Here is an 18664-nt window from a genome sequence, read left to right as displayed (position 1 = left end):
ATGGAATCAAGAAGCCTGAGAGAGGTTTTGGGGGCACCACCCCAGATGTGGGAACAATATTCCATGGCAGGGCGGATTTGCGATTTATACAGAGTGAGCAGCTGTTTGGGAGAAAAGTAACGCCGAGAGCGAAAGAGAAAACCAAGTTTTTTAGATGCAGAGGAAGCAATATTTGTAATGTGCTTGTGCCAAGAGAGATTAGAAGTCAGGGTAATCCCCAAAAGAGATATATCATTTTGCCTAGAAATCAGAGTGTTACTAAAGATAAGCATAGGAGCAGAAGAATCCTTTTTGTGAGATATAAGACAAGATTGAGTTTTAGAAGGGTTGAAATCAACTAAGTTGTCTTTGCCCCACTGGAGAATTACCTGAAGATCGGCATTTAAGGAATTGGCAGCAGATTTTCGAGAACTTGAAGCTGATTGAGCTGGACAAGGTTTCTCAAAATGGAAAGTTGAATGCAATGTGCTATCATCGGCAAAACTATGGATAGGATTTCCAGTCAATGGAAGAAGGTCATTGATATACAAGAGGAAAAGAGTGGGGGAAAGAACTGAACCTTGGGGGACACCGGCATTAGTGGAGAAGTTAGAAGACAGAGAGCCATCTAGGGCCATGAGAGCAAAGGGTCACGGATACCATATAGCTTAAGTTTTTCCAGAAGTTGTTCGTGCGGGACTTTATCAAATGCCTTAGATATGTCTGTGTAGACTGCATCAATTTGAAGGTGGTTATCAAGGGCTTCAGAGGTATATTGCCAGAAAGGAAGCAAATTTCTGACTACTGACTTGCCACTGCAGAAAAAAATGTTGATTCTGATCAATGAAAGGCCTGAAGGATTCAAAGAGATGTTTGTGTACTGCTGTGTCGAAGAGTTTAGCCAGGCTGTTTTACAAGGTTATGGGTCTGTAATCAGTTACATCATTTTTATCACCTTTTTTGAAAATAGGAACTATATTGATACTGCACAAGTGCAAGACATTGCATTTTGCTGAATTATAACATATCTACCCCTTTTCTGACCACCCCTGAAGTCTATATAAGTCACTGAAATCTATATTGACATTAACTGTAAATTTTGGCATTGTGTCTGTATCTCCCCAGTCAATGTTATTTAAGAATATCATAAAGAACAATGATCCCACTACTAATCCTTGGGGAATACCACTTCTTAGTTAGTCCAATCTGAAGAATAATCATTAAGCACAACCTTCTGCCTCCGATCCTGCAGGCACCTTGCAATCCATCCAAGGATTTTGTCTGTGACTCCAACACATTCCAGCTTATAAAGTAAGCTCATATATAGGACTGAGCGAAATGATTTGCTGAAATCCATGCAAACAATTCCTAAATTATTTTCTACATTCAGCTCATGAATGACTTGGTCAGGTTAAGTTAGCTAATCACGTTTAACCAGGTTAGTTAAACATGATTTTCCCTTTACAAAACCATATTGCTTTCCTTCAGAATTCCACTTCAATCTAAATGATCCTGTGTTGCACTCTTGATCACTGTCTTCACGATTTTCTCTACCACTGAAGACTACTAGAACTACTAGTCAGTTATTGCCCACTTCACTCTTAGAACCACCTTTATGTACTGGTGATAAGCTGGCATATCTCCAAATCCAAGAGAGAGACTCTCTCCAAAGTCCAGTGATGCACTCATAACTTTAATGGTTCAAAACACTCTTGCCACCGCTCTCAAAATTACTGAGTATATGCCATCAACTCCAGGAGCCTTATTTGCCTTTAGTCATATAAGTTTTTCTAATAAGCAATATGCTCAAATTTCAATATTGCTAATTTCATGCTTCCCAGTTTCATTCGCCTAGTTTCTTCTCACCACAAAGGGTCATTCCTCCATAAATACCAATGCAAAGTATCTGTTCAAATCATCTGCAACATCAGCTGGGTCATCTAAGAATTTCCTGCTCCCATTATCCAAAGGTCCGATCTGTTTTATTTTCTGGTCCTTTAGGTACATCAGATTGCAACTTGGTGATGGCTCTTCTCCATGAATGGACACCCCCCCCCCTCTCTCTCTCTCATGGCTATTCTCAGTCCTGAGTTATTTGGCACCACAAGAATGCAAAATGGGATGATATGCATGATTTATATTCATCTTTTCTTTGTTGGGCTACTGTGTTACAACTTCTGATCCTAATGTTTTGTTCAAATTAGGTCAGTAAAATTAATCTTGTTGGGACAAACTCCTTAATTCCACATTCCAACCTAAAATGTTGTCTTTCACTTAAACCTTATTTTTCCAATACATGCTTGGGATGTTCAAGATGTTAAGATAAGAATGTGGCATAATGCAATCGGTTTGTATCCATATCTCCAGTTTCATTTTCTGCCTACACTAACGCTTTCAACAATTTTAAATTCTAAAATAAACCCATTCAAAATTTTCCTAAATTCTAAAATAAATCAATTCTCAATTTTGAAAAGTCTAAAAGTAAGAAATTTGCTTACTGTTCAAATAGTGGTCAGGCTATCTGCTCTCTTATCAAAGCTATCAAGAGTAGATTCTGTCAAAATATACTTTCAGGTTGTAAGTATACATCAGGTTGTAATTCCTATTACAACCTGATGGTTCTATTGCTTCCTCAGCTAAAGATAAAGTTGGTTATTAATATCCTATTTTTTCTTCTAACTTTTGTGTCAATGATCTTGATGAACCACCTCCTACCATACCAAATACACTCTACTCAAAGCCTCTCATGGTCTTCCAACAGGTTATCAGAGGAATTCTGAATAATATCGAAGCCAAAAAAGCTACTACAAAAAAAAAAGTGATGGCATTTCTCCACTTGTTCTTGAAAGCTGTGTTAGGAGCTTGTTCCTGTTTTATATCACCTTTTTTTACACCTTTTCCAATGGTATTTCTCTTTCTGCATGGAATTTTCTCACAAATCCCTTGGTTGACAACAAATCCCTCCTTTTCCAATTATCATCCCAAGCAACCTCTATTCTTTCTATTGGAGAAGTCCAATTAAAAAATATAAATGATGTAGATCAAAAGTAAATACTATACTGGAGGAATACAAAAATTCACACTAGCATAATCCTAAATGATTATATTTTTAAGTTTCTTTTTTTTTTTACTATTAGTAGCGGCAAATGTTGCAAGAAAGCAATTTTATAGAGCATCAGCCAAACAAAACTTACCCACTTCACCTCCATCCATCCCCTCCAAGGATCTGTCTGGTTCTTCCTGAATTCATTCAAACTACCCACTACAACAACAAATGAAAATTTGTTCCAACAATCAACCACCCTGGCTGAAGGCTAACTTCCACATATCTATTCTGTACCAACCTTCCTCAATTTTAATTTATGTTCTCCCCTCATGTGTAGTCTCAGCAAGTGGAAGAATGCCATCAACATTTAGCCTACTCAATCCATTCAAGGCCTTAAACACCTCAATCATATCTCCTTGCAAGTGTCTAATCTCTAGATGCCACAATTTGCAGAACTGAAGCTTTTCTTGGTAAGAGCAAGCTTTTGTTCCCTTCACCAATCTCACTGTCACCTGTTCTAGCAGATGTATATCCTTTCTAAAATGAGTCCTACAGACCTGTATATGGTATTCAAGATGTGACCTAACCGTGACCTTATACAAAAGGATAATCACCTCCTTATACCTGATAGCAAAGTTTCTGTATATTACTGACAAAACCCCATGACCTGCCCTTGCAGCCTGTCTGCACTGTGAGAGAACTGCATATCTGACTGTACAACTGTACCCCAGATTTTTCATTTTCCACTATGTTGGTTGTAGAATACAGTTTGTACATTAACCTGAGATTACTGATAGCCATATGCAGTAATCTCAGGTTAATGAAATTACTGCTAACCATATGCAGTACTTTGCATTTGTCAATGTTAAACTTAAACTGCTATTTCTCAGTCCATTGTTGCAGTAGCTTACTTTGATTACTGTCATTAACCATCTTACCAACTTTTGTATCATCTGCAAACTTAGAAATTAAGCTTGATATACCTTCATCAATATCGTTAATAAATATTATTAGCCAACAATGGGCCAAACATTAAATCCTGGAGGACCCAGCATTAAACCCAGGGGGACTGAGCATTAAATCCTGGGTCCCCCAGGATTAAATGCTTGGCCCATTGTTGACTAATAATATTACTCCACAAATGGATAATCACCTCCTTATCCCTGCTAGCAAAGTTCCTGTATATCACTAAGAAAACTCCATAAGTCGCTAGGCCAGCTCATGGGGTTTTGTCAGTGGGCTAATAACAATGGATTAATAACATTACTCCACAAAGAGCAGTGCTCACTGATAATAACCATCTTCTTCCACTTTTATTGTAGTCAGAACACCAAGGTGCCTATTAAGTGGTTAAATGGCAAAATGCTGATTTAATTCAGTTTAATTTAATGTAATAATCTATTTGTCCTGAAGAAGATATCCAGAGCATAGTTGAATATCTGCTGTCATTGATATATTAATTTATGCTATTGTTAAGTAAATTTTTATTAGACTAATTAGCAGATATAAAAATGGAAGCAGAAATGTGCCTTAATCCAAAATAAAATGAAATTTGAAAACCATACCTTAAATTTATTTGGAAGATCACGCTGATTTAAAGGATAAAGTCGAACAAATTTGAAACTTTCCACAAGAACATAAAATGGTTTTTTCAACTGATAAGCTGCCATGGCTATAAAATATGTTCCAATCTATATCAAACAAAATATTAAAATCAGAAAACAGTAAAGAAGAAGTATTTTAAAAAGTTATTACATAGGTTACATAAAAGTTATTACCTAGTTATGCATACTTCCAAAAGGTTCTTCTAAGAACTGATTGTATTGTACTAAAAATTATTAAAAACACTTATTTGTTAAATATATTGCTACAACCAAAAAACTGATAATATTTATTATATAACAATAATACAGAGAACTAAGTTGAAAGAAATAAAATAAAATGACAAACAGTGGCATTCAGGGCGATGTGCCCCTTTCCTCAGCTGAAAGTTAATGGTGGTACATATCCATTATAGAATAACAATATAAGAGTCGACTGGACATGAGCAAGAATCAAACGTCTGGAAAGCAAGACACGTGCAGGAGGTGGATTGTGCATGCATAAGCATTGTATAGAATGAAACAATAAATCAGTCACTGGGCAAGATCAGATGTCTAGTGTAGGGAATATAAACCACGTACACGAGACCAACGGCAGTGCTCTTCGCACTGAAAAATTGTCGATTGTATAATTGAGTGCATGTGTGCTCCCCTATTATGGTTCAAGGCACTATTGCAATTGGATATGTGCAGTGCCTCGTTTCAGAGGACGAAGTCATGATTTCCTTCGATGTGGTCTCCCCTTTTCACTTCTGTTCCAGTGCCGCTGGCCATTTCCTGCGCTAGACAACTTTTGGACGGAGATGCCAACTTGGGCGAGAGGACTTCACTCTCCACTGGTGATATTTGTATAGCCCTCAACTTGTGTTTGACTGGCAGCATGATCATATTAAACAACTCTCTGTTCCACCAAGTTCACGGCACCACTATGCGTGCCCCTGTCAGTTCTATCTTAGCCAATATTGCCATGGAAGAACTAGAGAGTTGAATATTTTCGAATCTCCCATTCCCATCACTCTCTAGTGTCAATATGTAGATGGTATCTTTATGATTGTCACTCGGGAATCAGAAGCTCAACTGCTTCAATATCTCTAGTGTCAATATGTAGATGGTATCTTTGTGTTTGTCACTCGGGAATTGGAAGCTCAACTACTCCAATATCTCTAGTGTCAATATGTAGATGGTATCTTTGTGATTGTCACTCGGGAATCGGAAGCTCAACTGCTCCAATATCTCTAGTGTCAATATGTAGATGGTATCTTTGTGATTGTCACTCGGGAATTGGAAGCTCAACTGCTTCAATATCTCTAGTGTCAATATGTAGATGGTATCTTTGTGATTGTCACTCGGGAATCGGAAGCTCAACTGCTTCAATATCTCTAGTGTCGATATGTAGATGGTATCTTTGTGATTGTCACTCGGGAATCAGAAGCTCAACTGCTTCGATATCTCTAGTGTCGATATGTAGATGGTATATTTGTGATTGTCACTCGGGAATCAGAAGCTCAACTGCTTCAATATCTCAACTGCTTGTCACCTTTCATCAAGTTTACTATTGTGCTAGAAGCAAATATATAATACCCTTTCTTTTCTGGATGTTTCAGTGCAGCGCGTAGGCACATGTTTCACAACTTCGGTTTTTAGAAAACCCATGTGTACAGGCCAATTTACAAACTACAAGTCGGCACATGCCACTGGTCATTTGCACAGTACAGCATGTGCCTTGTTTACCCACATTGGACCCATTCTGGCTCCATTGATACGAGACAAATAGAGACTTCCAAAGTAAGGAGAGATCTTTCTAAATGTGGTTATCCATCTCATATTCTGGATAGGTGTGAATTGCAGGCTCGTGAGCTTGTTGAACAACCTACTCCACCATGTGATAATGAGTTTACCTCAATTGCCTACATTCCCTACTACCCAAGCGTGTCAGAGCATTTTACCAGAATCTTGCACTCTTCCCACACCACATAAAGTGTGTGTGCAACCCCGAGGCTCACATCTGGTGAGTATGGGCTTGGCACACCCAGAGTCCTGAGCTGGATATCATCATTCTTCTCTTTCTTGGTGATTCCTTTCTACTTTTGACTCTCTCTCTCTCTCTCTGTCAGGATAACTCGGGATTTTTTTTTTTTTTCCTGGTGCAGCATAAGCCTCAGGCTTCCTTGCACCATATGGCTAATAATTAATAACTTCCTGGTAGGAAATTACGCTCTATTTCTAGGGTAAAAACACCCATCTCCTCCATCCTACATAGCAGTTCTGTGTACTGCATTATGCCCAGATTGTAGTGGTTGTTATGTGGGCAAAACCACTAGAAACTAAAAGATTGTGTCTCTGAACATGAGAGGGCTCTCCAATCTGCCGATTCAGGAGGCTCCGCTGTTGCTGAGCATTATTGGGTCGAACAACACAACCTTGATCCCTGATGTGATGTTGAAATAACTGACCACTCCTGTGACTATCGCCAAAGATCATGGTTTGAGGCACTGCACATATCTAATTGCAATAGTGTCTTGAACTGTAATAGGAGAGTATGAATGCACCCAATTATAGAATCGACCATTTTGCAGTGTGATGAGCACTGCCATTCGTCTCGTGTACGTGGTTTACATTCCCGACACCAGACATCTAATCTTGCCCAGTGACTGATTTATTGTTTCATTCCATACAACGCCTATGCATGCACAATCCACCTCATGCACAGGTCTTGCTTTCTAGACGTTTCATTCATGCTCACGCCCAGTCGACTCTGATATTGTTATTCATTAATGGATATGTATCACCATTCACTTTCAGCTGAGGAAGGGGCACATCACCCTGAATGCTACTGTTTGTCATTTTATTTTATTTCTTTCACTTAGTTCTCTGTGTTATTGTTATATAATAAATGTTATCAGTTTTTTAGTAATAGCAATATATTTAATGAATGATTATGTAACCCGAAACCCAAGGCCTTTTCTCTAGTAAAAATACTTAATTATATTATTGAAGAGATAAGAGGAACATGGAAGAAGTATTTTTAAAATCTGTTGAACGTGCAGGACAGCCAGCAAAAGGGACAAATGCAGGTTGATCATAAAAGAGGGGATGAAAGCGAAGATATGGAAAGAGAGCAGACAGACTTGACTTGGAATGATGTAGTGCAGGCATGAAAATACATCAAGACAGGTAAGCCTGCTGGTATGGATGAGATAAATGCTGACGGCTACAGGCGAGGCAGGGATAGCATGGACATAGATTGTTCCATAAGATCTGGGATGAGAGACATGGTTTTTTTTTTTTTTTTTTGTTAGTTGTTGGCGCATCGGCTTCTGTGGCCATAATGCACCTCCCAAAGTTTTTGCATTTTACTCTGATCCAAGCCTGAGGTGGGATTCGAACCCGCGACCTTTGGGTTGCCAGGCAGGCACTTTACCCACCTGGCTAGCCCGGTCAGCGAGAGACAGGTGCCAAAGGACTGGAAAGAAGGTGTGATCATCCCATTATTCAAGAAGGGGAACAGGAAAAAGTGTTCCAATTACAGAGGCATCACACTGACATCACATGTGAGTAAGCTATATGAGAGAGTGTTAGAGCAGAAGATAAGATAAATGATTGAAAATAGGATGGCCGAGGAACAATACGGCTTTTGGCCTGGCAGATTGATGGTGAATTTAATTTTCTTCATCAGGCAACTGATGGAAAAGTATTATGAACACGATAAAGAATTATGGATGGCATTTTTGGATATAAAGAAAGTGTTTGATGCCGTAAAGAGAGAAAAAGTGTGGGAGGTTTTAAGAAAGTTGGGGATTGAGGAACATCTTGTGGAGAGAATTGAGAATATGTGCACCAAAACAGTGAGCAAAGTAAGAACAGTGGTGGTGTTGATGGAGAGTTGATGGAGAGCTTCGAAATAACATCAGGTTTGAGGCAAGGAGGCATCCTGTCACCACTACTGTTTATAGCTATCAAGAATGATGTGCAATGTAGAGTGGTGGAACAACTTGGATAGGACCAGAAGAAAGTCATGCTCTTCGCATGACTTTCATCTCGCATGACCATGGAGAGCAGGGAACAAGTGCAACGGCAAGTTGATGTATGGGCTAGTATGGCCAATGAATTTGGACTGGTTTTCAGTCAGGAGAAGAGAGAAGTAATGATTCTAAAGAGGAGTGGCAAGCATGACAGATACATTACAATGGAAGGGAAACAGCTAAAAATGGTTAACAACTTCAAGTATCTAGGAAGCACCATTACAAAGACTGGAGTAACAGACGAAGAAATAAGTAGAAGGAATAAGTATAAGCGGGTGGGAATTTATTTCTATAGGCAGACGAGATCTGATTTGGAACAGGAACATACCACTGAAGTGTAAGAAGGCTATATATCAGGCCTATTATGTACCAATTCTGACTTATGCATCCGAAACTTGGACTATGAGTAAAAAGGATGAAAGCAGAATTCAGGGGGCAGAAATGAGATTTGTGAGGAGCATACTCAGAAAGACAAGACACGACAAAATCAGGAATGATGTGAATGAAAGGTCCCGTTTGAAATGGTTTGGACATGTCAAGAGGATGAACGAGAGGCATTTGCCAAGAAGAATGTTTGATTTACAATTAAGGGACAAAAGACCAAGGGGAGACCAAGAATGAGATGGCAGGACATGGTAAAGATCAATGTCATTAAGAGAGGAGGAAAATAGAGTGAAATCAACGACGGAGAGAAGTACAACGACGGAGAGAAGTACATGGACATGGCATGATGGGAGGCTTCATATGTCGACCTGTGGAATAGCGGAACGATGATAGATGATGATGATATATTATTGAAATTATTGTATTAAATTTCCATTAGTAAAAAAGCTAAGTTTCACTGATATTTTCTGCACAAAACATTCAAAGGTCAAATCCTTAAGGCCATCTGTTGAAACATCTGTATGATTTAAATAATGCAAGCTAAACCATGTGATTTTTTCCCTTAAAAACAAAACATTTACATTTAGTTGTGACATTTTATCCATTCCCTCCAACAGTTTGTCTAGTTCTTTGAATTTATTCAAACTACTGCCACAATAGCAGATGAAAGTTTGTTCCAACTAACTATCCACTAGCAAACTTCCATACATTTACCCTTCCACCATCCTTCCTCTATTTGAATTTATGCTCCCGTGTGTGTGTGTGTGTGTGTGTGTGTGTGTGTGTGTGTGTGTGTGTGTGTGTGTGTGTGTGTGTGTGTGTGTGTGTGTGTGTGTGAGCAAGAGAAGAATGCCATCAGTATTGAGTTTACTCAATACTGATCATTCAAAGCCTTAAACACCTCAATCAGATCATTTTGTAGGTGCTTAGTCTCCAGACATTGCAATTTGCAGAACTGAAACCTTTGTTGGTAAGACCACTTTTTTGATCCTCTTACTAATCTCACTGCCTTTTTCTATTTCTGCACCCATTCCAACAGATCTACATCCTTCCAAAAATAATGCTTCAAAACCAGTATGCAAGTATTCAAGATGCCTTATATAATGGAATAATCACCTCCTTATACCTGCCAGCAAAATTCCGGTATATTATTGACAAAATCCTCATTATCCTAACTACTTATTCTTTTCCATAGATCTTTTTCAGTTTCCATAACCCTGAATATAGTTAATACACAGTTGGTACCTTAATCTGAGATTAATACTATTCATATGCAGTACCACAGATTTTCAATGTTAAACTTCGATTACTATTTCTCAGCACACTGCCTAATGTTTCTAGATCTTGTTGCAGTAGCATACCTTGATTACTGCCATTAAACACCCTGACAACCAACATATCAACTGCAAACTTAGACATTAAGCCTGATATACTTTCTTCAATATCATTAATAAATGTAAAAAACAACAATGGGCCCTGCACTCAATCCTGAGGGACTTCACTATTAACATTATCCCATGAAAAGCAGTATCCATTGATAACCATTCTGTCGTCTCCCACTCCACCATTTTTTTATCCATAGCAGTATCTTTCCCTTAAATGCCACACTGCTGCAATTTGTATAGCAGTCTTTTAGGTCCAACATGTGTCAACAGCTTTTCTGAAATCCAAGTATAAAATGGGTTCCTACACATTTGAAAATGAAACTCTTGCTTTTATCACTTGGCATTCTTATTTATATTTAAAGGAAATAATCCTACTACTTATACTGATGCACATAAAAGAACACTACAAATTTATTTTTCCTTTATATTTTACACTTCAGTAAAAAGTGTTTTAATTAAATAAAGAACTGGGGTTATATTTCAACACAGGAGTTGAAACAAATGATTTGGCAACAGTATATCTTCTGTATTTAATTTTTCTGTCTTTTTGTTATTTCAAATGACAAGATTTTGGTTTGTGTTCATTTCAGAAACATCATCATTATCCACAAAGTTGCCTAAAATTACTAATTTTTCATTTTAATCAAAATAACATCACCAAAAAAATTAACAAGATATGCTATTTATTAAGGAATGCTGGGACACGACCTTGATGTTTTGAGACTACTGGTTTCTCATCATATGGGGGTTGGCCAATTGATAAAGTATAAAGATTAAACATGCAGCTAAATAGCGTGAGGAAGGAAAAATTTCCACTGAAACGTAAAAAAAAAGTTATGTAAATATTAAAACCTCGTAATTGGAAGAATTGGCCAATAACAGCCATTAAGAAAAGGAATAGGGTTATATTTCAAAGCAGAAGTGTTAAAAAAATTTTATAACAACATGTTTCTCTGCATTATATTTTTCTGGGGACAATTTGAGCATAAGCTGAAGTCTTGTTGCTCTCACCAGAAGGAACAAAATATTCACCAGACAATAAGGCATGCACACGCACAGAGAGAGAGAGAGAGAGAGAGAGAGAGATGCGGTGGTCATTCCATGACCTTTCCGCATCCTCCGTATTTGGTGGTGACGGGCTCGAACCTCGGTCGGTCTAATCAAGAAGAGTGTGCTACGTATTGCTGCTCCTTCCCACCTGGCTACGGAGGTGCAAGAGAGAGAGAGAGAGAGAGAGACTATTATAAAAAAGGACTTTAATTTCTAAATTACAATTATCAAGCAATTAATAATTTGCTGACAAGCATATAAGTGATGTAATAAGTAAACATATAAGTGGTGTAATAAGTAAAAAAGTAATAAGTGAAAAGCATATAATGTGGTGTAATAAGTAAACATTATTACACCACATTACCAAAAAGAAGTTTGTCCATACCTAAATGACAGTGTTTTCTGGAAAGTGGATTGGAGGAGGACCAATTCTGTGGATCCCTCTGATCTGACTCCTTTAGATTTTACCCTCTGGGCTGCAGATTGTGTTAGGTTTAGATTGGTGACAGGTGAATGTTTTACCTATGCCAGGAATCATTATGGAACTTCATGCATTTGTGAAGAATTGGCTGCTTTGACAGGGATGTATTGTGCCAAATATAGTATAAGTTGAATTACAGATGAGGCAGCTGCAAAGTAACTAAAGCTGCCCACCTTGAACACCAAAATTGAACACATTGAACACCAAAATTACTTAGACCAAATTTACTGTTTTGTTTAAACAATTTACAGAAAATGTTTGTTTTTTGGGGAATATTTAAAAATCACACCATAAAAAATAATTCCTCAATGATTTTTCAGGATTCAGTCGCATAAAAATAAATTGTTTCTAAACTTACAAATACAAAATTTGCCCTTGCATTTTTTAATTTTTTATAAAGTATGAAAGCAGAAGGGGGACACGAAATTTATAAATTAAATTTTTTTGTTTAAATTATAGAAAAACACTTATGATTCAAAAACAACTTTTGACAGGTTAAATCAATTAAAGTGTAAACTGCACTTATGTACTCATATGAAACTTCACCATGTACTCATAAGAAAATGAAATTGATTCAAACAGTGACAGCACCAAATATAAAAACATAAAAAACTTACTGTTATTTAAGGCAGATTAATCTCAGAACAGACAGTCAACACCTTTTATGTTAAGTAAAATAATATACAAAAAACATTAACATACTTTATTGATAATTCCTCCATTTTCTACTACACCTTCAGCTCCTACCATCACCAAATCAACATTCTCCAGAATATATCTAGGGGAATAAATAGATTGACTATACTTTGGTATTATAGTTAAGATGCCAATTATTCTGGACAATATCATTATGCCCAGAGAAGTTTCAACTCAACTAATATGGTTAATAATATAAAAAAGTAAAAAAAATTATGATACCAAATATCAAGAGAATAGTCAGACTTACATCCATTTTTTTTTTTTTTTTTTTTTTTTTAAACAAAATATAGTGGACTACAAGATATAAGGCCAGTAGGAACTTACAACAATCCTTAATTTTTGGACATAATGCATTCCTGAAAATGTCTGAAAGTCTAGCTATAGACTTGTATACTATAATGGGGGTTCCATTTCCAGAGAATGTAAATGGAATAAAATCCCCAATTACGGTAAAAAAAAAAAAAAATATATATATATATACTGTATATATATATATAAAGATTTTTTCCCACCTTTTCATTTTTGAGTGTTATTCAATGTACACAAAGCATTTTTTAATATTTAAAATGCTACATTTAGCATCAAATATAATCAGTAAAATTAATCTTAACTACTACTTTCTTACCTTAAAATCAAATTATCTCAGCTTATTGGTGATAGCATCTGTTAAACACAAGAAACGCATTTTAATGGTTGGATGAAGGGCTTGCTGATGGTGATTTTGCAGGGGATTAGACAGAAGATTTTAGAGTAGATCATGATGATGCAAATTTAGATGTTGAAGGCTCTTCTGCAGATTGATGGTGTCTCATGAGCTTTCTTGAAAATATGTCGAGAGAGAGAGAGTTAAATATGTGTTCTATTCTTTTCTTGGTAGATAAATCTATAACAAGATGCAGCTCTCTCAACATCTCTGTAGACTATTGAACTTCTTTCTGCATTAGGGTCAAATTCTTCCACAATGTTTAAAACTTCTCAAGGTAAGTGAAGGCTTCATTGAGGTTCTTCACAATCAGAATCATTGTGGGAGGACTTTTAATAATTTTTCAACTTGGTCTTCCGGTGATGCCTTATTTTCCTCTTGCACAGCAATCAGATCTTCACACACATAAAACAGGCTCTGAATGGAATGAAATCAATTCATCCAAATCTTCACTTCTAAGTTAGTTGATTTATAAGCTGAAGAACTTCCTATGTGACAACTTCACAGGTCTCTTCAAACCTTCAAAATTTGTAACTTTAGGAATAACTGCTTCAGCAGTCATTCATTGTTGATTCCTTTATTTAAGTCAAAATTTCCAATATTCTTGATAGTATAAGGAAGGTAGCTTGGACTATCTAGTCTATAGGCTGAATATCACAGGAGGTGTTTTTAGGCATAAACAAAACTTTAATTTCTGGATAACAGTTCCCCCAACCTTAATGAAAGTTGGTGCCCAGAAGCATTGTCTAAAATCAACAATGGCTTGAATGCTAAATCATTCCTGCTGTAACACTGTAACTCCTCGAACAAAATGAGCCCCAAAGCAATCCGTATGTTCAAATGAATAATGCAACATGCCTTTGACTTTCTCTTTAAAAGCTTTATGATTTTCTGAATGGTAGAGTAATATAGGGTTGAGTTTAAAATTACCTGCTACACTGCCACCAAGCAATGGCATGAACTTGTCCTTAGATATCTTATAGATGTCAACTTTTGACTTTTGAAAAGCTAGAGATTAGGTATTTATAAGGAGGAAAAACAGGACATTTTTTTTTGGATAATGCAGGAGGTTGTTTTAAAGTTTGCACTACATTAGAAATTAAATTTCACTGATAAAATACATATTTTATATTAAAATATAGCTATATGATTGTTTAACAGTACAGTATGCTTTTAAATATGTTACCTAACATTTTTCTGTCTGTAGATTCCTGTTTGGATTGTATCTTAGCCATCAACTGATTATGGTTACTTCAAGTATCCGTCACCACCAAATATGGAGGTTGCGGAAAGGTCAGGGAATGACCACCACATATCCCGGAGCAATATGGCCTTAGTTGCTGATGCTCCTAAAAACCAAATAACAAACAAACTTCAAGTATCTTTCTTGCAATGGTAAGCACATCTTCAGAAATTCTGAGTCAAACTTTCATGACAATGGCACTGCCATTCAGGCTTTGCTGTCAAGAGAATTTACAAAACTGCCAGAAAGAGATCTGAATCCAGTTTTTTCTTCACTCAATTTAATATTCTCTGACACTCAGCACTACTTTGAGGAATTATTAAAATGCTAAGAATGACTTTGGATAACATGTTATATTTCAATTCTTCCTTGTGCACTTGTCAGTTCCTCAACCAGGGACCACTCTACATTATTTTTTTGTTAAGTTGTATATTTTTTTGAGTTGTATAGCCAAAGCAGCACTATTTGTTTATGCTTTTAAGTGTTACAATGCCTATATAACAAAATTTCTTATACTGATTTAGAGATGTCATTAAACAAAACGACAAGTCCGACACTGCCAGCAACTGTTACCCACAAAGAGATGTTTGACAAAGGTCTATTCCTCTTTAGTATGTTCCATCTGATGAGAGTTCAAACTAGCCATTATAGTTGATAACTGCTCTGAGGAGATCCTCAAGAGACCCTTTACTAGCAACTTTTCACATTTCACATACTCCAGCTAAGAGAGTGCCAACCACTAACCTGCTGCCATACTTCTATGAATCCTCATGTAGGATCAAGAGCAGTTAAGAAATCCAGGCATAACATAGCTTTTGGAACCTCTAAAACATCCAGTCTATTCACAAGTCAATCAAACAGGATATCAGACAAGAAAAGCCTGTTCATCTCGAGGCCTTCTCCTAGGACTATCTCACAACAATTACTGATTCCATTTACCAAGAACTGAAGACCAAGGTGGAGGCTCACCAGCCACTTTCAAACAATTGTCACATGCATTTTATCATATAGTCAATGCACAGAACAGCTTTGATGCTGTTTGTGATCTTGCCATCTGGCCTACTGTAGTGATGATTCATCCATTCTATGCCAACCCACTCTCTCCTCCAACAATCTAATCCTGATGCCACCAGCCAAAAACAACAAGACTGACTGGTGACATAAATGCCACACACTCCACCAAGATTATCGACCTGCAACCTCTTTCTCTCTCTTCTGATGTGCAATGGTAGAAATGTACAGCTTGTCACTTCAAGCTCATTGCCTCTTCTGAAATAACAGCAATATTAGACACGAAAGCCAACTAAAATTTGCATAACATGTTAAAATCTGCTGTTATCTTTTATTAAAATGCTTGGAGCCTTCGAAATAAGCTTCATATCCTTGAGTAGATCCTCCTGTTACACCAGTATGATATTGGTTAACCCCCAAATACACCACACCACACTATAATACCTTGTGCCCAGGTACTACTTTCACCTCCTTTCCAAGTAGTTTCATGTGGGCATCTTTTTCCAAAATAATCTTATCTTGTCAACCTTAAAAATCTGACAAGTAGAATAACTGTCCCCTCCTAACAACTTTGGTAAACTTTTTCACAAATTCTAATTCAAAGTGTTTATTGGTACTAGCAGATTTTCCAGTCAATACAATATTGTGAAACCTAGCTCTATTCTTGAACCTATCAAACTAGCATTTGCATGCATGAAATCCTGGAGCAATAGTAGCACTTTTTTTTAAGCATTTCTTCCAATCCTATTAACTCATAACTCTAAACTGAATGATCGAAAGACTTACTGAAATGTTTAATGTTGGTCCTCAATCCATAATTTTAAAGATTTTTACATTTCCTCAAGACTTTGTCTTACCTTTTTTGACATAATAATCAACTGTATATTTTCAGCATGTCATACATGGTCTTTCATTTTACTCTTTACTTCATAACTGAATACATGATTGTATATTCAGTTGTGACTGAACTGACTTAGGTTTACTGAGCATCTGAGTGAGACTAAAGATTCAGTGCATTTAGCAAGCCTAATTATTTCAAGAGTTATCTCATTATATGAAGTTTGATTTCTGCACTTTTTATCATGAATATTGGCACTTTCATTTTTCCCTTTCCCATTCACTTTTATAAAATAAGAGAAAAATTCATTAAACTATTTTAACAATTAAAATAATTAAAAAATTGAGTAATTATTAAATAATAAATAATTGTTAAATAATTAACACTGATGTACAGACCAAGATGCCAATGATGCTGACACTGTTAGCAGGCAGGCCACACAATGTGGTCATTTGCAAAAGTTCATTCACTGGTTTACTGATAGCTTAAGATTGCATCTGAAAGTTGATTTAAGGTGTCAATACATAATGTCCAAAAGAATGAGTTATTCAAATGTCAAGTGTCTAAAAGCAAAGGACTGCCTGTATATCCTTTACAACACAAATTTATGCTCAGCATATGCTCAACCAGAAATGTCAGAAGTCAAGTGAAACACTTTAAATACAGAAACATAGACACAGTCAGTCACTGACCGACAACTGCAGTGTTCCTGTCTATAAAGTGGCAGGATCAAAGGGACAGGAGGGTGAGGTACAGCATGCTGTACTAATGCTGAAAGAGTGATGCAAAACAGCATCACTCTTAGTAGACAATACCTTACTGTACAAGAGGTGATAATGACTTTTTGGTATTAGAGAGGTTGTTCCACTGGATTTCACACTTACTTACAGATGAACACAAAAATGCAAAAATTTAGATTTGTTATAAGAAAGGTTTCAATAACATCCTGCCAAGGATGATGATTTCCAGTTTAACATGATTAGTGATGAAACTGGTTCCACCATTTTGGCCCAAAACCCTAGTGACAAAACATGGAATGGCATCACATTATATACTCAAAATAAAAAGGCCGGAACAGTACTATTGCTAGGGGAACCATCACCTAGTAGACGATTCCCTTAACTTGCAAGGCTGACGATAGTACTATTCTGGCCTTTTTATTTGGAGATATGACGTAACCCATTCCATGTTTTGTCACTAGGTTTGAACCATCTCCTAGGATGCTGAGGTCAGTTTTGGTCAATTTTTTGGACGCGTTAATAGGAGCCCACTTTATTCAGACATTCAAGAAACTACAACACTTTATGAAATAGGCAAAACTACTGCTGTTTGAAGGTTCAAATCATTAGCACAGGTGGCTGCAAGGTACTAGAGCAGACAAGGTACTATAGCAAGATTTTTAAGTTTATGCAGCAGTGACAAAAATATATGGATTGTTCTGATGATTTTGGTAAAGAAAGTAATGGGGCATATCTAATACCTACTGACAATATTTTCTCTCATTTCTTTTGATATGAAAACAAATACTAACTCAGCAGTGGTGGTACCACCTATTAGGACAATAAGGAGTCTAAATTTTCTTTTTAATTTAAACTTTCAAATTTTTAACTTTTAATTTCAACTTTTAAATTTTCCTTTACAATAAGGAATCTAAATTTTCTTTTTTATTTCTAAAAAGAAAGGTTTTTTTTTTTTTTTTTTTGTATACTGCTTGGAATACTAATGCTTGGCAGCTCATTAATGGATGGATTGCAATACTTATTAAATATGATTTTTTTCAATTAAAAAATGTCACAATGACAAAAAGCATCTTCTTTGAAACCCATTTTTAACATTTTGTGAGTTTCTGGTGCACTTTTTTGAAATAAAGTGAAAAAAGCTAAAACAAAATAATGCAAATTTGCTGCTGAATAAAATCACTCATTTTAAAATGCAACAAAACACATAAAACCTTCTATTTTTCACACAGTAATTCAGAATGACTACAGATAAATGGGTGATTCATGTGTTACTATGTCTAAATGAGTAACCAAACGCGACAAGTTGCAGTTTGCTACATCACAATTTCAAGATATAAAGTAAGGCCTCAAACTTTTTGGTCAAACCTGGTATGTAGAGTTAGTTGTTAAAATACTCTAAATCATGTTAATCCAATGCATAATAATGTACTTTTTTTTTTTTTTTTTTTTACATTTTTTAGTTTCCATGAAACAAAATTAGTA

The 18664-nt window shown here is 36.3% G+C and overlaps 1 protein-coding gene across 1 annotated transcript in view; it reads right to left on the bottom strand.

The window, feature by feature from the left end:
- Positions 1-18664, bottom strand: part of eIF2Balpha (eukaryotic translation initiation factor 2B subunit alpha) — a 168881-nt gene that overhangs the window by 23812 nt on the left and 126405 nt on the right. Inside the window, exons 8-9 of the mRNA XM_090373526.1 lie at positions 12651-12726; positions 4591-4716 (exon numbers count right to left, since the gene is read on the bottom strand). Coding sequence (XP_090229652.1) covers positions 4591-4716; positions 12651-12726 — 202 coding nt within the window. The remainder of the gene's footprint in view (positions 1-4590; positions 4717-12650; positions 12727-18664) is intronic.

The sequence above is a fragment of the Mastigoproctus giganteus genome, chromosome 5 (genome assembly GCF_048544385.1).
Source record: "Mastigoproctus giganteus isolate SK-2022 chromosome 5, ASM4854438v1, whole genome shotgun sequence".
NCBI classification, from domain to species: domain Eukaryota; kingdom Metazoa; phylum Arthropoda; class Arachnida; order Uropygi; family Thelyphonidae; genus Mastigoproctus; species Mastigoproctus giganteus.
The sequence above is the reverse complement of the archived record's forward strand: the minus strand, read 5'-3'. Positions and strand labels throughout refer to the sequence as shown.